Genomic DNA, 16311 nt, shown 5'->3' with positions numbered 1-16311 from the left:
TGGCTTCCATTTCCAACCACATGCACATGACTCACAAATTTACATTTCCAATTCCAACCTCCTCTCTGAGCTGCAAATCCGTATCTGCCTGCAGGCCACCTCCACAAGAATGTCCCGGAGGCACCACAGACCAGCCCAGGTCTGGAGCCACGATCTGGTTCTCCTCCAGGGTTTCCCACCTCCGTGAATGGCACACAAGCACCCATCTAGTTTCAGCCACGAAGCCCAGAAGTCCTCTCTCCCAGCCCTGTCTCCCCCACCCTCCCATCCAACCCATCACCAGGTTCTGTTGATTTTTCCTCTCTGTCTTCTCAGTCTCCAGCCTAGTCCATACCTGCCATCATCTCTTACCTGGGCAAATGGACCGGCCTTCTCACTGATCTCCCTGGACCCCTTTTGCCTCCCACACCTTCCATGTCTCTCCACAGCAGCCACAGGGATCCTTTTAAAAATGCAGATCTCATCATGTCACTCCTATCCCTATTCTCTGCTCAAAACACTTCCATGACTTCCCACTGTGTGTGGGAAAAGTAGAACATGCTTAGGGCAGCTTTTGAAGCACGACCTGGTCTGGCTCCTTCCATCACTCCAGCTGCATCTTCCACCAGTGCCCTTTGCTCTTTGAGTTCCTGCTGCCTCTTTTCAGCAATGTTGCTCCCTCCCGCCACAGGGCCCTTGCACAAGCTGCTCTCTCTACTAGTAACGTACTCCATTCACAGAGCCATCGTCACCACCCTTCCTCTCCCAGCGGGGCAGTCACTTCCTCGGGAACCACACGCTGTTTGTTCCCAGCACTTACCATCGATGTACACCTTTCCATCAATCAGCGTGATTGTTTGGTCACCTCTGTCTCCCCCACTAGACTGTAAGTTTCACGAGGTAGAAACTGAAGTGTCTTTTTGCTCATCATTAAATCCCCTGGGTCTAGCACAGCAGTCCAGCCAAGAGCAGATGACCAGTAATTATTTTTTAATAAACAACATATATTTAAGTCATAATCAACTATGGTTGCTTATGTTTTTTAAAAAATGTTTCTGTCCCTAATAGCCACGGCTGATTGGCTCAGATGTGGTCATCTGACTAGAACTCGGAAATTTTCTGTCTCCCTTTCTCTGAGTCATTAGACTTGTAACTTGAGAGCCCTAGCTCAGACTGCTAGCTACTTATGCACCTCCATTCTCTCCTTCCTTAGTAAAACAACTCCAGTTTTAGCTGAGCATGTGGCTTCACTGAATGAAAACTACATATCCCAGCTGCCCTTTCAGCCAGGGGTGGCTATGTGACCACATTCTGGCCAATGACTTGCAAGAGATAGTATTATATGAAACTTGTGAGACAGCATTCTGGAAAGGAGGAAGTCATATATCCTTTCTGTTTCTCCCCCTCCTTCTAGGCTGGCGTGTCAGCAGCGATCTTGAACCAGAAGGTGGCCCTGAGAATGGAAACCCTGCTCTAAAATGATGAAGCTGCAGACTGAAAGGGCCCATGCCCCTAGTGACTATGGAGCAGCCACTCCAGCCCCGAGGCCCCACTTCACCCCCCAGGAAAGGGAGTAGCCGAGTGTTCCCATTTTCATTAAGCTAATTCACATCAGCTCTCTTCACTTGCAAGCCAGTCTTGGCTAATACATCAAGGCTAGTCTAGAAGGGCAGGCATGGAAGATCTATTCATACAGGGGTGTCCAACCTGCGGCCCTCGGGCCGCGAGCAGCCCGGGATGGCTATGGGTGCGGCCCAACACAACATCGTAAGTTTACTTAAAACAGTATGAGATGTATTTGTGATTTTATGTCACAATGTATTCAAGGTGTGACCCAAGACAACTCTTCTTATTCCGGTGTGGCGCAGAGACCCCAGAAGGTTGGGCACCCCTGAATGTGATCAAACCACTCACACTTACTGAGCACTTACAATGTGTTGGGCACTGTTCTAGGGGCTTTACCTACCTCACTTCTTTTCATTCTCCCAACAACCCTACAAACGAGGCGCCATGTTATGGCCATTTTGCAGGGTAGGAGACTGGGGCACGGACAGGTGGCCAGCCCAAGGTCACACGTCTAACAAGATGCGTGCGATTCTAACCCAGGCAAGGCATAGACCCATTGGGATGACCTGTGACATTCCCCCTTTGCCTTAGTTTGGGTTCCCCGACAGCAGCCTGAGACTTGAGTGCGGCTGTTTCCTTGGGAGGTGGTCCCGGGAAGCAGGAGTGAGGGGCAAGAAGAAGGAGGCAGAAGGTGTTAGCGAGGCTGCTGCAACACTGGGCCTGGGTACTACCGCTCTCTGAGAGGGGTCCGGAAGGGCCCAAACGGTCTGGCATGTCTACCTGTGACAGTGGAGGCTGGCCTTTCCTCATCGGCTCCCACCTCCGTTGGCGAACACCCTAGCACCTCTGCAATGTGCCGGTGTGTGGGCAGAGCTCCCTCAGGGATGGGAAAGGTGGGGGCACAGGGGGCTTGGGTGGGGGAATGGGCAGCGCTAGGTGAGCCCTGGCTTGCATAAACCTTCCCACCACAGCATAGGCTGAAATCAACGCTGTGCCAAGGTCACCTGTCCCTGACACTCAGGCCTTTGCTCCACCCTTTCCTCAGCAGCCTTTCAGACCCCCACCCATCACTTAACCCATCCAGATGCCTCAGAAGAGGCTGACTCCTGTGTGGTGGCTGACTGGTCTCCTCTAAGCCAATCACAGTATCCCAGTGGGTTGACAGGTTCCAGCCCCCATGTTTAAGCAGCTGAGCACATAGCTAGTCCCTGGAGAATGTTAATCCCAGGTAGTCATGTGACTCAAGCTAGCCCAATCAGACTGAGGGGAAAAGCTTTAATTCCATCATCGCTGGGGGACAGGTTCTCTTTCTTTTCTCCTGGATGTGAACTGCCATGGACTGAATGTTTGTGTCCCGATAAAATTCATATGTTGAAATCCTAGCCCTCCCATATAATGGCACGTGGAGGTAGAGCTTCGGGCAGGTGTTTAAGGTGACGAAGGTGAAGCCCTCATGAATGGGGTTAGTGCCCTTATAAGAAGAGACCCCAGAGGGCTCTCAGATCTCTCTCCCCTCTTCCACCATGTGAGAACACGGCAAGAAGAGCCAGGAAGTGGAACCTCACCAGACACCAAATCTGCTGGCATCTTGACCTCAAACGTTCAGCCCCCAGAACTATGAGAAATAAGTGTTTGTTGTTTAGCCAACAGATCTATGGAATTTTGGTATAGCAGCCTAAGCTAAGACGTGGACAAAGAAGGAGGTTGTCCCAGTTGGAACTGGCAGTCATTTTGTGACTATGAGGAGAAGTGGTTTAAGTGCAAAGTTGCCTCAAGATCCCCAAGGAGATGGATAGCAGGCACTGAAGCTGCAGAAGAAAGAGACAAACTTTCTGCCTAAAATAAGTACAGGAACTTACAGGTTGGCAGAGGTGACATAGAGGAGATGGGAGAAAAAAAACAGAAAGAACGGCACCAAGCAGCAGGGCAGAGCCCTGTAAGCCAAGCTGTGGAAATGGACTAGAGCATTTTAGGGGCAGGGGAATACGATATTTTAATGTTCCTTTTGTGGCACAGAAATCCTTTTGTCTCCCAAACACTCAGAAGTCTTTCGCATACCCAAGTGAATGCTTGAGGGACCAGATTCTTTGTCAGAAATGAAAGAGGAGGGGAGGGGCGGGGGGCCCAGAAGCGGGATGGGGAGGACAGATTGTTAGGGTTGCCCCTTATCCCCTTCGGCCACTCTGAGGCCACTGTAAGCAGGCAGCTTCATCCTCTGGGCCCGCAGATGCTTGCTCAGTCTGAGTGCTGCGCAGCCCAGAAATGGCAAAGATTTAACAGCCTCAGGCCACCCTCAACCAATAAAGGACAGGAGTCAGTGAATAAAAAAGGCCCAGCCCTACCCTCACCCCTTGCTCCTCAGAGGGACAGTGACGACTGACAGGTGATATGTGATGTTCTTCTCAGAGTCCCCAGGAAGAGTGAGCCCTGGTTGCCCGCCATGTTAACCTGCTCCTCACTGTGCCCTTTACTGCCACCTCCCCCCCCCCCGGGCATTCCTGGGATCGTCTCCTACAACAGATGTGTCTTCTAGGATGGTCACATCAATACTTCCCACCCACAGGCTCTTTTACGACCTTGCTACTCTACCATTAAGAGGTGGAGTCTCTGTCCTGTCCCTTGAGCCTGGGGGGAGAGGCTGGGGTTGTGCCAGCTCCTGTAAATAGAATGCTGCAGGAATGATTCCGTATGACTTCCAAGACCAGACTGGAAAAGCCCATGAAGCTTCTGCCAGGTTTTCTTGGGGCGGCAGCTCTGGAAAGCTGGCGCCATGCTATGAGGAAGCCCAGGCCACGTGGAGAGGCCACGTGGAGCTGTTCCGGCTGGCAGGCAGTACCATCTGCCAGATGTGTGGATGAAGTCACCTCCGGATGATTCCAGCCCCAGCTATCCAGTCACCTCCCAGCTGACGGCCCAGATATTGCAGAGAAGAGGCGAGCAGCCCCCACTGTGCCCCGTCTGGTTTCGTGACCCAGAATCCGTGATGATAATAAAACAGTTGTTTTGTGCCACTGCATTTGGGAGCGGTTTGTTTTACAGCGATAATAACTAGAACATCTCCCAAAGAAACTACATCCTCACAAGCTTCTATCTCAGGGTCGCCTTCTGAGAGAATCCAAACTAAAACAAAAGGATATTGCGCATGTGTCAAAACTTCTCCAGCTTCCAGTTCCAGATGTACCTTAGCCCCCGCGGAAGGCACCTTATATGAAACCCAACAAGACGTTGGAGTCTCAGTCTCACTGATTTAGAGGCAGGTGGGCCAATACAATGCAACTGCTGATTGGGCAGGCCCGGTCAGGACCTCCTTTCTTTCTGCTGCCTCCCCCAGCCCCTGACAATGGGGTCTGGCCCACAGACCACACAGTCTTGGGAGTGGAGAAAGAAGATTCTGCACAGGAAAACGAGGTGGCAGCCACCAGGCCTTGCCAGCTGTGTTCAGAGATCAGGGGCCATGAACTTCGGTGGAAGGCAAACCCTCTTAAGCCCATAGGTGAATGAGAGTAAAGCTAAGCCTACCTTGGTAACTCTACCCCCCTTGCCAGGGATTGGTTAAGGCACAGATGTTATATAATTCTTGCCAATGAGTAATGAGGAAAAGTCTCCTTGGCAAGGGGGTAGAAGGGTAGACACAGCGGTCAGTAAAGGTTTCTTCATTCCTAAAAAAAGAGGCACAAAGGGATATCCTAACTTCTACCTTTAAAAGTTGTTTTATAGTGATGTGATGTGATGTTTGGAGCCACAGCAGCCATCTCGGGACCATGAGGGGAAAGCCTGAGAATAAAAACCAGAACATGGGAAATGGCAGTACAAAAAGATGGAAAGAACCTGGGTCTTTGACGACAGTGATCAACTACTTTACCAACCATGGATACACCTACCTCCAAACATATTTGGAAATAAACAAATTTTAATTAACATTTAAGGCATTTTGAGCTGAACCACAGGCATCTTACCATATAGAACTTGACACCAGGAGTGGGGCCTCACCGGTCATACCACAGTGAGAGATTCAGGTCAAATCCCTGTTTTTTCCATTCCAGATGCTGCTCTCCTGCCTCTTCTTATTGAGGAAGTAATGAGGAAGTGGCTCTAGAAGCGACAACTTCCCTCTTGATGAAATCCTCTAATTCTCCGTAATTCTGGGGCTGAGGTATGGGTGTCAGTTCTACTTCCAGAAACAAAGTATGATTGAGTTGTTCACAGGGCTTACATTTTGAGGGCCTCAGTATTCTAAGGTGGTTTGCAAGAGACTAAGAACCCAACATGAGTGATCTTCAAAATAAAATGGGGGCCACACGCTGGGCACTTATTATATACATCTTCTCAATTCACACTCACAACAGTTGGGAGCGATGGGCAGCATTACCCCATTCTGTACGGGGTTCAGAAAGTGTCAGTAACTGGCTCATGTTGCAGCCCCGCCCCCCCAGTGGGTACCATTCCTGGTTTTCCCCAGCTGAGAGGGTGACTACGCACTCCCCTTGCAGGTGCCCGTCAGGGTGAGGAGGACAACCAAGCCACTGTCCCACCTCCCTGCTTTTGCTCAAGCTGACCCTGGGTCTGGAATGTCCTTCATACCTGCCTTTCACCCAGTCCTTTCTAGGGCCAGGAACCTTTCTAAACACTTAACGTGCTATTCTCACTTACTCGGCCTGGAAACTCAGGGAAGGAACTGAGGCACAGAGAAGTTGAATAACCACCCCTGCCCCCAGATACCACAGCTGGTAGGTGGTGGTAGAGCCGGGATTCAAATCCATGCCATGCGAGTGATTCCAGAGCCTACACCCTAAACCATCACCTGCTTCTTCCCTCTCCCTCCCCAGGACCACACCATTGTCCAGTCTGAATGCCCCCCTCCAGGGAACCTTTCCTGACGCTCTCAGTCAAAAATAACATCTCCTTAAGCATTCTGGGTGTTCCTGATAAAACCACCATGTACCTGGCCAACCACTAAGCACTAATTTACTCCCCCTACCCTGCCGTCCACCAGCCATTATCTCTGACTGTCTCCCAAATCTCCCCACAACTACTTTACAGAAGAGACGGCTGAGGGTCAGAGAGGTTAAGCAACTTGCCTCTGACCACACAGCTAGGGACTGGCTGAATGAGAACCTGTGCCAAAGCTCCCATGTTCACACAGATGCTGATAAAAACCTGGAATTTAAACCCAGACCCTCTGCCTACCTCTCCCTGGCCCCAGAGGACACTGGGTGCTGAACGTGGGCCCAAGGGAACAGGGGGCTCTAAACAGAGGAGAATGGGGCTGGCAGTCAGCACGCCTGCATCTAAGTCATTGCCACCATCCGCTGAAGGGTCAAGGTCCCCATCTGTAAGCAGGTGTTCGTGGTTAAGTGGCCCCAGGCTCTGGACTCAGATGACCCCACTTTCATTTTCAGCTGCTGCACCTTGGACACGCGGTTCCATAATTACCGGGGGTGCTGTCAGGATTTGGCGCGACAGTGTGGAACTTTAGGGCACTGCCCACACACTGTCAGCACGACTCCAGAAGGCTTCTTGTGACAGTGACTTCTGCAGCACCTGAGGCAACCAGCGGTGGGGTAGGGGGCGCACCCTGGAGCCCTGCTTCCGCCACTTCCTAGCTCCACGAGCTTAGACAAATAACTGTGCCTCAGTTTCCTCATTTGTAAAGAGGGGATCATAATCCTACCTACCTTGCAGGATTGTTTCAAGGTTTAAGCACGTTGGTGTACATGCAAAGTGTTTAGGACAGTGTCTGACACAGCTCCAGATTCGTACTGTCACTGTGGTTATTATTGTCACCTCCGGGGCTATTATCCAAAGGGTTTTGACTGCCGGGCGGCCAAGTATCGCGGTTTTGCCTACTCATCCTCGCTCCATAGATTCAGTCACCGCCCCCCTGTCCCCACCCCGACCCCGCGGGCCTGAGTCACCCCGGACTGTGCGTCACCGGCGCTCTCCAGGCCCACGACTTGCAGACTCACCCTGAGTCAGCCGGTCCGGGCGCTTCCACTGCCGGGACTCCACGCGGCACAGGGGAGAGGACGAGGCGCCCCCCAGCGGAGAGCCGGAGCCCCGCACGGCTTCCGCAGCGCCCCGCGAGCCGAGCCGACGTCGGGTTGTGGGGTGCCGGGATGGGACCGGACCACCGCCGGGTCTGGGGAGAAAGGCATCCTGACCCGGGCCCCCGCCGGCCTGCGAGGAATGGTACGGCCCGGCCGGGTTAAAGTCCCGGGTGGGGAGGGTGAGGGCGGAGGCGCAAGTCCAGCGGCGGTGGCGGCGCAATGGGGCTGCGCGCGGGAGGAGCACTGAGTAGGGCCGGGGCGGGCCGGGGGACGTCCGAGGGACCCGGGCCCAGCGGTGGCGCGCAGGGGGGCAGCATCCACTCGGGCTGCATCGACGCGGTGCACAACGTGCCACTGAGCGTGCTGATCCGGCCTCTGCCGTCTGTGCTGGACCCGGCCAAGGTGCAGAGCCTCGTGGACACGATCCGGGTGAGGCCCCGGGAACGCGCGTCGGAGGAAGGGTGCCAGAGGAGGCAGGTCGCACAGGACGCTAGAGGGGGCTGGTTCCCAGCTCCGCCGGAGCACTGGATTTGCTGTGTGACCTTGAGCAAGTGGCTGGGCCTCTCTGGGCCTCGTTACCTCACCTGAGCAAGCAGGGGATTGACAGGATAGTTAAAATAAGGATCGCTAACACAAAGATAGCACTTGCAGTGCCCAGCAGCAGTTTTAAGTGCCTTAGCTTCTTCCTGCCAACACTATGAGGTAGATAGTATTGTTCCTCTTTTACAGAAGAGGAAACTGAGGCACGGGAGGATTTAAGCAACTTTTTCAAGGTCACTTAGAAAGTGGCACAGCCTGGCCCCACTGCCCAGCAGCATGGCCACCATACTACCTGAAGATAAGCTATGCTGCCACCCCTGGCGATGCAAGTGAGTAGCAGGAGAACCTGGCAAGTCCTGTCTGCTGGGAGGACCTTGTTTGAATTGGAACAGGGAGAGGATGGGATCGGCCCCATCAATGAAGGAGGATGTTCAAGAATGCAGGTGGGATCCTGGCAGGAACTTTGGGGAGGGGGCATATGTGTCAGGTTAGGCCTGCGGGGCATCTTGTCCCCTTCCCTCAGACCCTTGGAAGCTGACCGCGTGAGACCCGAGCCTGCGCCAAACACCTCTACAGCCCCCCCAAATGTCCCTGAGTCCTAGGGTTTGCGCCGCTGCCCCGCCGCCTGGAACTGCTTCCCCGGGCAGCTACAGGGCCTGCACCCCGCACCTGATTCAGTCTCCGCCTCCTTGTCCATCGGGGCAAATGGAGCCCCCGCCTCTCTCTGTGTCCCCTTAACCTGAAGGATTGCCCCATGAAGCACTTATGGCCACGTGGAATTATATTATACATTTATTTGTTGGTGTTTCCTTGTCTGCCACCCCCCCTCATATGAAGTCGTGTCTTGGCTGTTTCCTCGGCACTAGCTCAGTGCCTGGCTGTTCGTGGAGGATCTGGTCTTGCACACTGTCTCCCACCCTGGGCCTTGGCACAGGCTTCTTACCCTGCCAGGGACACTCTTCCATCTCTTCTTTATTAGTTCTAACCCCTCGGTCTTCCTGTCTCAGGGTCAGTGTCTTCCCTGATGACCCCTCCTGGGATGGGGGCCCCCTGAACACCCACCGGCATAGTTCTGATCCCTCTGGGTTTTAATGGATTGTTTAGACACCTGCCTTCCATGCTAGAACCCTATGCTCTGTGAGGGCAAGAACCAGTTAGTTTTCTATGCCTATTGTAACAAAGTACCAGAAACTTAGTGGCTTAAAACAATACAGCTTGTTATTCTCTAGTCAGAAGTCCAAATGGGTCTCACTGGGCTAACATCAAGTTGTCAGCAGGGCTGCATTCCTTTCCGGAGTCTCTCGGGGAGAATGCGTTCCCTTGCCTCCTCTCCCAGCTTCTAGAGGCCACCACGTTCCTTGGCTCACAGCATCTTTGCTCTGTCTTCAAAGCCAGCAGCATCTCCCTTGTCAAGATCTTTAATGGCATCTGCCAAGTCCCCTGTGCCACGTCAGTAACGTATTCACAGGCTCCAGGGAGCAGGATGTGGCCGTTTTGGGGAGCTGTTATTCTGCCCATCCACCGCCCACCACGCCACCAGCACCAGCACAGCTGCCCCTCGCCAGCGCTCCGCTGCCCTGCAGGCTGCGCTCTGTGCCTCCCTGCACCAGCTTCTTAGCCCTTCACCGGCAGCCCTGCAGGGTGTCTCACTCCCATGGTACCAGTTAGGGACGATGCTCAGGGACACAAGGCCACTTGCTCAGGGTCCCCCTGCCACTGTTTGGAGGAGCTGAAATTCAAACTCAGGTTTGCCTGGGTCCAGAGCCCTGGCTCGTAACTGCTCATAACTGCTCAATAATCATTTCTGGAATAAGTGGATGAATGAACCCATCAAAGCAGCCTAATAAGGGAGAACCCATGGGCCAGTGGAGGAGGGACTTCCAAGCAGCTCCCACTTAATGTGGTCTCCCCAGCATGCTCTACCCCCACCCAGCTCCACCTCAGGTTTTCCCTACTTAGAGGACCAGCCACTCCAGCTGGCTGCAGGCCCGTAACAGGAAGTCAACTTAGATTCCCCTTCTCTTCTCCTCACATTCACCCCTTCCGCCAGTCCCCTCAGGTCGGCCCCCTAAACATGTCCCAAACTTGTCCACCTCTCTCTTTCCCCTCCCCACTCCCCCAGGCTGGTGTCTTCACGGAATACCTGCCAAGGCCTCACCTCTGCCCTCCCTGCTTTGGCCCGTGTCCACCCCCCAAGCCTGGAGCTTTCCTGTGACAACTTCACAGAATGTTCACTAGATCCTGCCGCCCTCCCCTGTTTAAAGTGCTCCAGGGCCCACCCACCGCCCTTAGAAACAAGCCCGCGTGGTCCGGCTCCTGCTGACTTTTCTGACTTCTCCTCGGTCCCCGTTGAGTGCTCCCTGGTCAGCTGGCATTTTTGCCATACCTCCAATGTGGTGAACTTGTGCTGGCCTCAGGCCTTTGGCCCCTGCCCCCTGCCGTGTCCTCTGCCGGGAATGGTCTTCCCTCACATCTGTCATCGAGCACTTTGCGTGTGCCAAGCACTGTTCGAAGTGCCGCACGTGTGTGTGTGTGTGTTTCCTTCCTGCCCACTTGATAGATGGGACGACTTCGGCACGAAGAGATTAATTGTCCAAGGTCGCATAGCAGTTAAGTAGCAGAGCTGAGGTTTGAACCTGGCAGTCAGGCTCTTATTCTAAACTATTCCGACTCTCTATCTTTCCAAGTGGGCTTCTCTATGTTCAGTTCTCTGCTCCCTTGTCACCTCAGAGAGGCCTTGGGGACCCCCATCCGTGTCATGGTGACCGGTGTTATTGTCTTCCTAGGCTTTCTCTCTCCAACACTCACTTCTTCATTCCATCTGTCCCGCTAGACTGAAACCCACGAAGGCGGGGCTGCGTCTGTCTCATCCTGGCTGTACCTTATGCCCAGAGCCTAGAACAGTGCCGGAGAGATGAATGGCATGCATGTACGTATATGCACATATCTGTGCATGTGGTATGTTGATAAATGTTTAACCACCTGGTTTCCAGGGAGGAAAACCCCAGATTTGTAGCATCTGCCCATTTCCCTGGTGTAAATACTCTCACTGTGGCTGAATTTCAAGCTACCAAGGTGATGTCAACCAACTCACAGAATTCCTGAATACTTGACAGCATTTCCCGCAAGCCGGCCTGAGCCACTGTGCTCCCCTGTGGGAACTCAACACCGGCCAGCAAAGTCTGCCTTGTAAACTGTTAGGCATTGTCCCGTACTCACGTACCCTGTGTCCCCTTCTCTCCAGGAGGACCCAGACAGCGTGCCCCCCATCGATGTCCTGTGGATCAAAGGAGCCCAGGGTGGTGACTACTTCTACTCCTTTGGGGGCTGTCACCGTTATGCGGCCTACCAGCAGCTACAGCGAGAGACCATCCCCGCCAAGCTTGTCCAGTCCACCATCTCGGACCTAAGGGTATACCTAGGTGCTTCGACACCAGACTTGCAATAGCAGGCTTCTTGGCACCTTCCACCACTCCGGAAAGCCCAAAAGACTCATCTGGCCTCTAGTGGACGGGGCCATGCAAAAGGTGTAGCAGGGGGACATTCTCGTTGTGCCTGGAGGGAGAAGGGCACTAAGCACTCTCTTCTCTAGCAGCAAGGCCGTGGACTCACTGCTGAATGGTGTGGGAGGCCCAGTTCCTACCCCTGTGAAAATGGGTCATGTCTTTGCTTTTGAGGGATTATTGGGAGGACGAAATGAGAAAGGAGATGGGTTTGGAGAACCACAAGCTGCAGGCTCCAGAGTACCAAGGACAAGGATCCTTCCGCATTTTTGTCTTTGTATATCCAGTTATGTGGGACTCATTGAGCTCTAAGCAAAGGAAAACCTAGTTTAGCATGGAGAAATTTGTTTTTCTGTACAGTGTCAATTCTAGAGGCAGGTGACTAACGGCATTGGTTTAACAACTCAGCAAAGGTATTACGCACATCTCTGTAGTCCTTTCAGTCTTTCCCTCATTATCGTTGCTTCATGGTCACAAGATGGCTGCTGTGCCTCCAGGAATCATGTCTATGTTCAAGGAAACAAGTAGTGGGGGAGAAGGAAGGGCGGAGCCAGCTGGACTTGTCAACTTCTATCATAAAGTCAAACCTTTCTCAGAGGTCTTTTTCCTGCTCTCTTCCCTGCATATTTCCACTGAGGTTTCCTTGGCCCTAACCAGCTACCATTGTCTCCCCTAGATGCAAAGAAGGCTAAGACAGCAGGGAACAGAATTGTCACAATTGAGTGGACCAATCATATCCCAACTCCTGGGACTGGCACACTGCCTCCTGAAACAAAATTGGAATCCCACTACCGAGAGAGAAATGAGTAATTGTTATCAGTTAGCCTTTGCTGTGTAACATACCATCCCCAACCTTAGCAGCTAAAAACAAGTCATTTATTTGCCCACAATTCTGTGGGTTGGCAGTTTGGACTGGGTTCATCTGGACAGTTCTGATGTCACCTAAGGTGGATTCCTGGGACTGCATGCAATCAGCTGTCACCTCAGATGCATCTAGGATGTTCTAACTCACTTGTCTGGCAGTTGGCGGGCTGTTGGCTGAGTGACTAGTTCTCCATGTGGCTTCTCCAGCAGGCTAGCTCAGGCTTAGTCACATGATGGCCTCAGGATTCCAAGAGGATGAGAGCAGAAGTTGTGAGCTTCTTGAGTTCTAGGCCCAGAATTGGTACAATGTCACTTCTGGTAAGTTCTTTGGGTCAGAACACATCATAAGGCTGGCCCAGATTCGAGGGGTGGGGAAACAGACTGTTCCTCTTAGAGAAACTGAAAATAATGTGGCATTTTTCATCTTTCATAAATTATTTGCATAGGCAAATAGCAGTGTTTCTCTCACTCTTGCACAGGGAGGGCCTCTCTCCGCCCAGGTGAAGTCACTAGACATTGTTCCAGCCTCAAATCTAGGGGAAGAGTTGATTGGGCAGGGGGTGGATTTCTCCCAGGGCTGGGCCCACTTTAGGAGGGGCATCTCGTTATCTGCACTGGTGAGGTGGGGTAGGTCAGGTGGAACATTCCAAGGGGTCCAAGAGTCCTGGGGGAAGGGAAGGCTTAGAGGAAGGGCAGGGAGTGAGGCAGGCCTTGTTTGCCCCGCCCTGCTAAGGGATCTTGGTCACTTGGCATTTTCAAGCCTTGGTCTCTGTGGTTCAGTAATGAAGACGGCAGCTGTCCCACCCATTCTCTGTCCCAGGGAAAGATGACTGAGGTGACCGATAGAATCGAAAAGGAATGTAGTCCTATATGCAGTGTGATATCCTGGATTGGATCCTTAGAACCAAAAACGGACATCAGTGGGAAAAACTGGAACTTCGAATAAGCCTGGATTTTAGTTGACAATAGCAAATGATAGTCTCTTAGCTTTGACGACTTAGTTCCATGTACGATGTTGACAATGGCTCAGGTTGGGAATTCTCTGTACTGTCTCGGCAACTTTTCCATACATCGAATATCATTCCGAAATAAAAGTGTATTTAGTAAAAAGAGGGGTGTGATTGCTTCGGACCAATGGTTCAGGCTCTCAGACTGGTTTGTTAAAGCAGATGGCTGGGCCCCCTCCCCCCCCACCCAGCGATTCTAATTCAGTAGTCTGGGTGCGACCTGAGAATTCGCTTTGAAAAAAACAATGTTACTTATTTAGTTTTAGAGAGAGGGTAAAGGGTGGAGAAAGAGACGGAGAGAAAAATGGATTGGTTGCCTCCCATACACCCTCCAACCCCCAAGACACACCCTAACCCCGAATCAAACCGGCGACCGTTAGCTTTGCGGGCTGACGCCCAACCAACCCTTAGCCACACCGGTGAGGGAAGAGAATTTGCTTTTCTAACAAGTTCCCAGGTAGTGTTGCTGCTGCTGGCCAGGGACCAGAAGCTGGGACTTACTGATCTAGACTGAGTCACCAAACGTGGCGACACCCCCTCCACCCTCCTTAGGCTGGCTCCCAGCAGATCCGTGTTCTAGGGCCAGCTCATATGCATTCCACCATGACATTGGACAAGCCCCTCCCTGGGGGCTTTCTCCAAGCTGTCCATTGGACTGTCTATCCCCAAGGTTGGCAGCCAGGGTCAGGGATCTAAGGACATGGTTTGTAGACTATGCTGTCAGGAGGTGCCCCCAGCTCACCAGGGTAATGACCTCCTGCAGTGATTGGCTAGTGACACAATGGTTGCCCCTTCCTGAAAGGGTTTTTCCTTCTTGCAGATAAGACTCCAGCAGGCAATACTAGGGGCCCTGCTAGACACTGTTTGGGGGTGCAGAAGAGACTTGGACCTGAGGTGTTGATTATTCGTAAGGAAGAGGAGGTGGGTTTTGAAGGGTGAAACCTAGTTCTCAGTGGAGGCTGAAAGCTGCGTTTCTCTCTTCAGCCAGCAGGTGGCGATGCTTCCCGGTCTGCTGGAGCCGGGCTGGGCCTCTAGCCCACGAGGCTTTGGGAAGGGGGTGGGTAGAGGGGCCCGGCTGAGAGAAGACCCATCAGTTACCCAGAGAAGCGGGGAGTCTGGGCATGAGGAGACTGAGCTGGGAGTATATAGCTTCAGGTTCTCCGTATTCTAACCACTCTAGCGCTGTGCCGGTGGACACGTCATGACTTCTCCAGGCCTGTCTGGTATAGTCTAGGGATGCTGAGCCAGCCAGTCCCTGGCTCAGCCAAGGTGGCACCTCCTCCAAAAAGCGTCCTGATCCTCTAGGCTGAGCCACATGTCTCTTACGGGCTCCCCTGATCCAACGGTGTGCCTGCCCCTCCCCAAACAAACCACTGCCCCTCGGAGCTAGGGTCCAGTGAAAGGCTCCCTTCGTCCCCTCACTGCCTGGGAACCAACCCTCCTCACCGCGGTAGATTTAAACACTTTTTGAATTTCACAAGTTATATGTGAGTATATTCACCTTTAAACATTATGATATTGAAATGCTAAGTAATTAAATATTTTAAATTAAAATATGAGAGGCCAGCTGAAGTCTACCGTGAGTCCTAGTCCTGGTTGTCCCTTTGCCTCCCTGGTTGGAACAATCACCTTCATTAATTTGGCAAATCTCCTTCCAGAACTTTTTCTGGTAGTGTTAGTGTGGGTAAGTAAAGAATGTGTTTGTTTTATACATTATTTTGCAGATTGCATTTCTTCCCTGTCATTGTGCCCTAGCCATCTGCCTCATTAGTGCCTCTGTTCTCCCAAAGCCTCTCTCATTCCGGCCACTTCCTCAGAGGGGCCTTCCTTGACCTGTGTCTAAAACAGCCCCGTCCCCATCAGTCCATCGCCTGACTCAGACTTTCTTCCTGGCCTTTATCACACTCCATGAAATCATCTTCTGTGTCTGTTGATGACTCTCTCACCCACTAAAATGTAACTTCTCGAAACAGGACTTGGTCTGTCTTGTTTATCACTGCAGGCCTAGTGCCCAAAACGAATGGTGCGTAGCAAGTGTCCAATGAACCTGTTGAATGAATGAGCTCCATATAGGTTGAGCTTATTCTTTTCATTGCTGCATGGTGTTCTGTGGTCTGAATATAACCATTTATTGGTCATTCTCCTGTTGATGGACATCTGAGGGCTTACGGTTATTTTGCTGCTGTGAACACCTTCACCCATCACTCTGTGTTCTCTGAACTGTGCGCCTAGGATTGGACAGCCTGGCCAAATACATAGCTCAATTTGTAACTTCTTCTTTTTTTTTTTAAGATTTTGTTTACTTATATTCAGAGAGGGGAAGGGAGGGAGAAATAGAGGGAGAGAAACATTAATGTGTGGCTGCCTCTCACTCGGCCCCTCCTGGGGACCTGGCCTGCAACCCAGGCATGTGCCCTGACTGGGAATCGAACTGGCAACAGTTTGGTTTGCAGGCCAGCACTCAATCCACTGAGCCACACCAGCCAGGGTTCAATTTGCAACTTCTAAGGTACTGGCACATTGTTGTCCAGAGTGGCAGAGTTTGGGGGGCTTCTTGCCCTCTGTACACCCATCCAGTCTTTCTTCTGACCCATTTTTGGGTCATGAAGACAGTTGAGAATCCTCAGAAAGCCGTAAGCCCTTTCTCCAGACACACACACACACACACACACACACACACACACACTCTTTGGGGCAATTGCTGGGGCTCCCTGGATTTGATTGCCTTGCCCCCCACCCAGGGGACCCTGTGTGGAGTATTGAGAAGCCTAATCGTCTCATGATGTGGATGGGAACATGGAGACA

At 52.3% G+C, this 16311-nt stretch overlaps 1 protein-coding gene across 2 annotated transcripts; it reads left to right on the top strand.

Moving 5' to 3' along the window:
• The first annotated feature begins 7789 nt into the window (after nt 1–7789).
• SRXN1 (sulfiredoxin 1) lies at nt 7790–13609 on the top strand. Of its 2 annotated transcripts, XR_008427143.1 has the most exons (3): nt 7882–8021; nt 10966–11061; nt 11377–11516. XR_008427143.1 is itself a non-coding variant. In XM_024559774.4 (2 exons), the coding sequence occupies exons 1-2, from the start codon at nt 7812–7814 to the stop codon at nt 11578–11580; spliced, it is 414 nt and encodes a 137-aa protein (XP_024415542.3). In that variant the 5' UTR covers nt 7790–7811; the 3' UTR covers nt 11581–13609. The 2 variants fall into 2 exon arrangements, 1 of the variants encoding a protein (XP_024415542.3); XM_024559774.4 differs by lacking the exon at nt 10966–11061 and having other exon boundaries at nt 7790–8021; nt 11377–13609.
• Nucleotides 13610–16311: the final 2702 nt, after the last annotated feature.

Source organism: Desmodus rotundus, chromosome 6 (genome assembly GCF_022682495.2).
Source record: "Desmodus rotundus isolate HL8 chromosome 6, HLdesRot8A.1, whole genome shotgun sequence".
In the NCBI taxonomy this organism is placed as follows: domain Eukaryota; kingdom Metazoa; phylum Chordata; class Mammalia; order Chiroptera; family Phyllostomidae; genus Desmodus; species Desmodus rotundus.
Note: the sequence above shows the minus strand (reverse complement) of the source record. Positions and strands in the feature narration are given on the sequence as shown.

Excerpts from the sequence above, each read along its gene's own strand:
- SRXN1 (XM_024559774.4), top strand. The coding sequence starts at position 7,812 with ATGGGGCTGCGCGCGGGAGGAGCACTGAGTAGGGCCGGGGCGGGCCGG. Across the intron at positions 8,022-11,376 it reads GCCTCGTGGACACGATCCGG|GAGGACCCAGACAGCGTGCC; the intron begins GTGAGGCCCCGG and ends CCTTCTCTCCAG.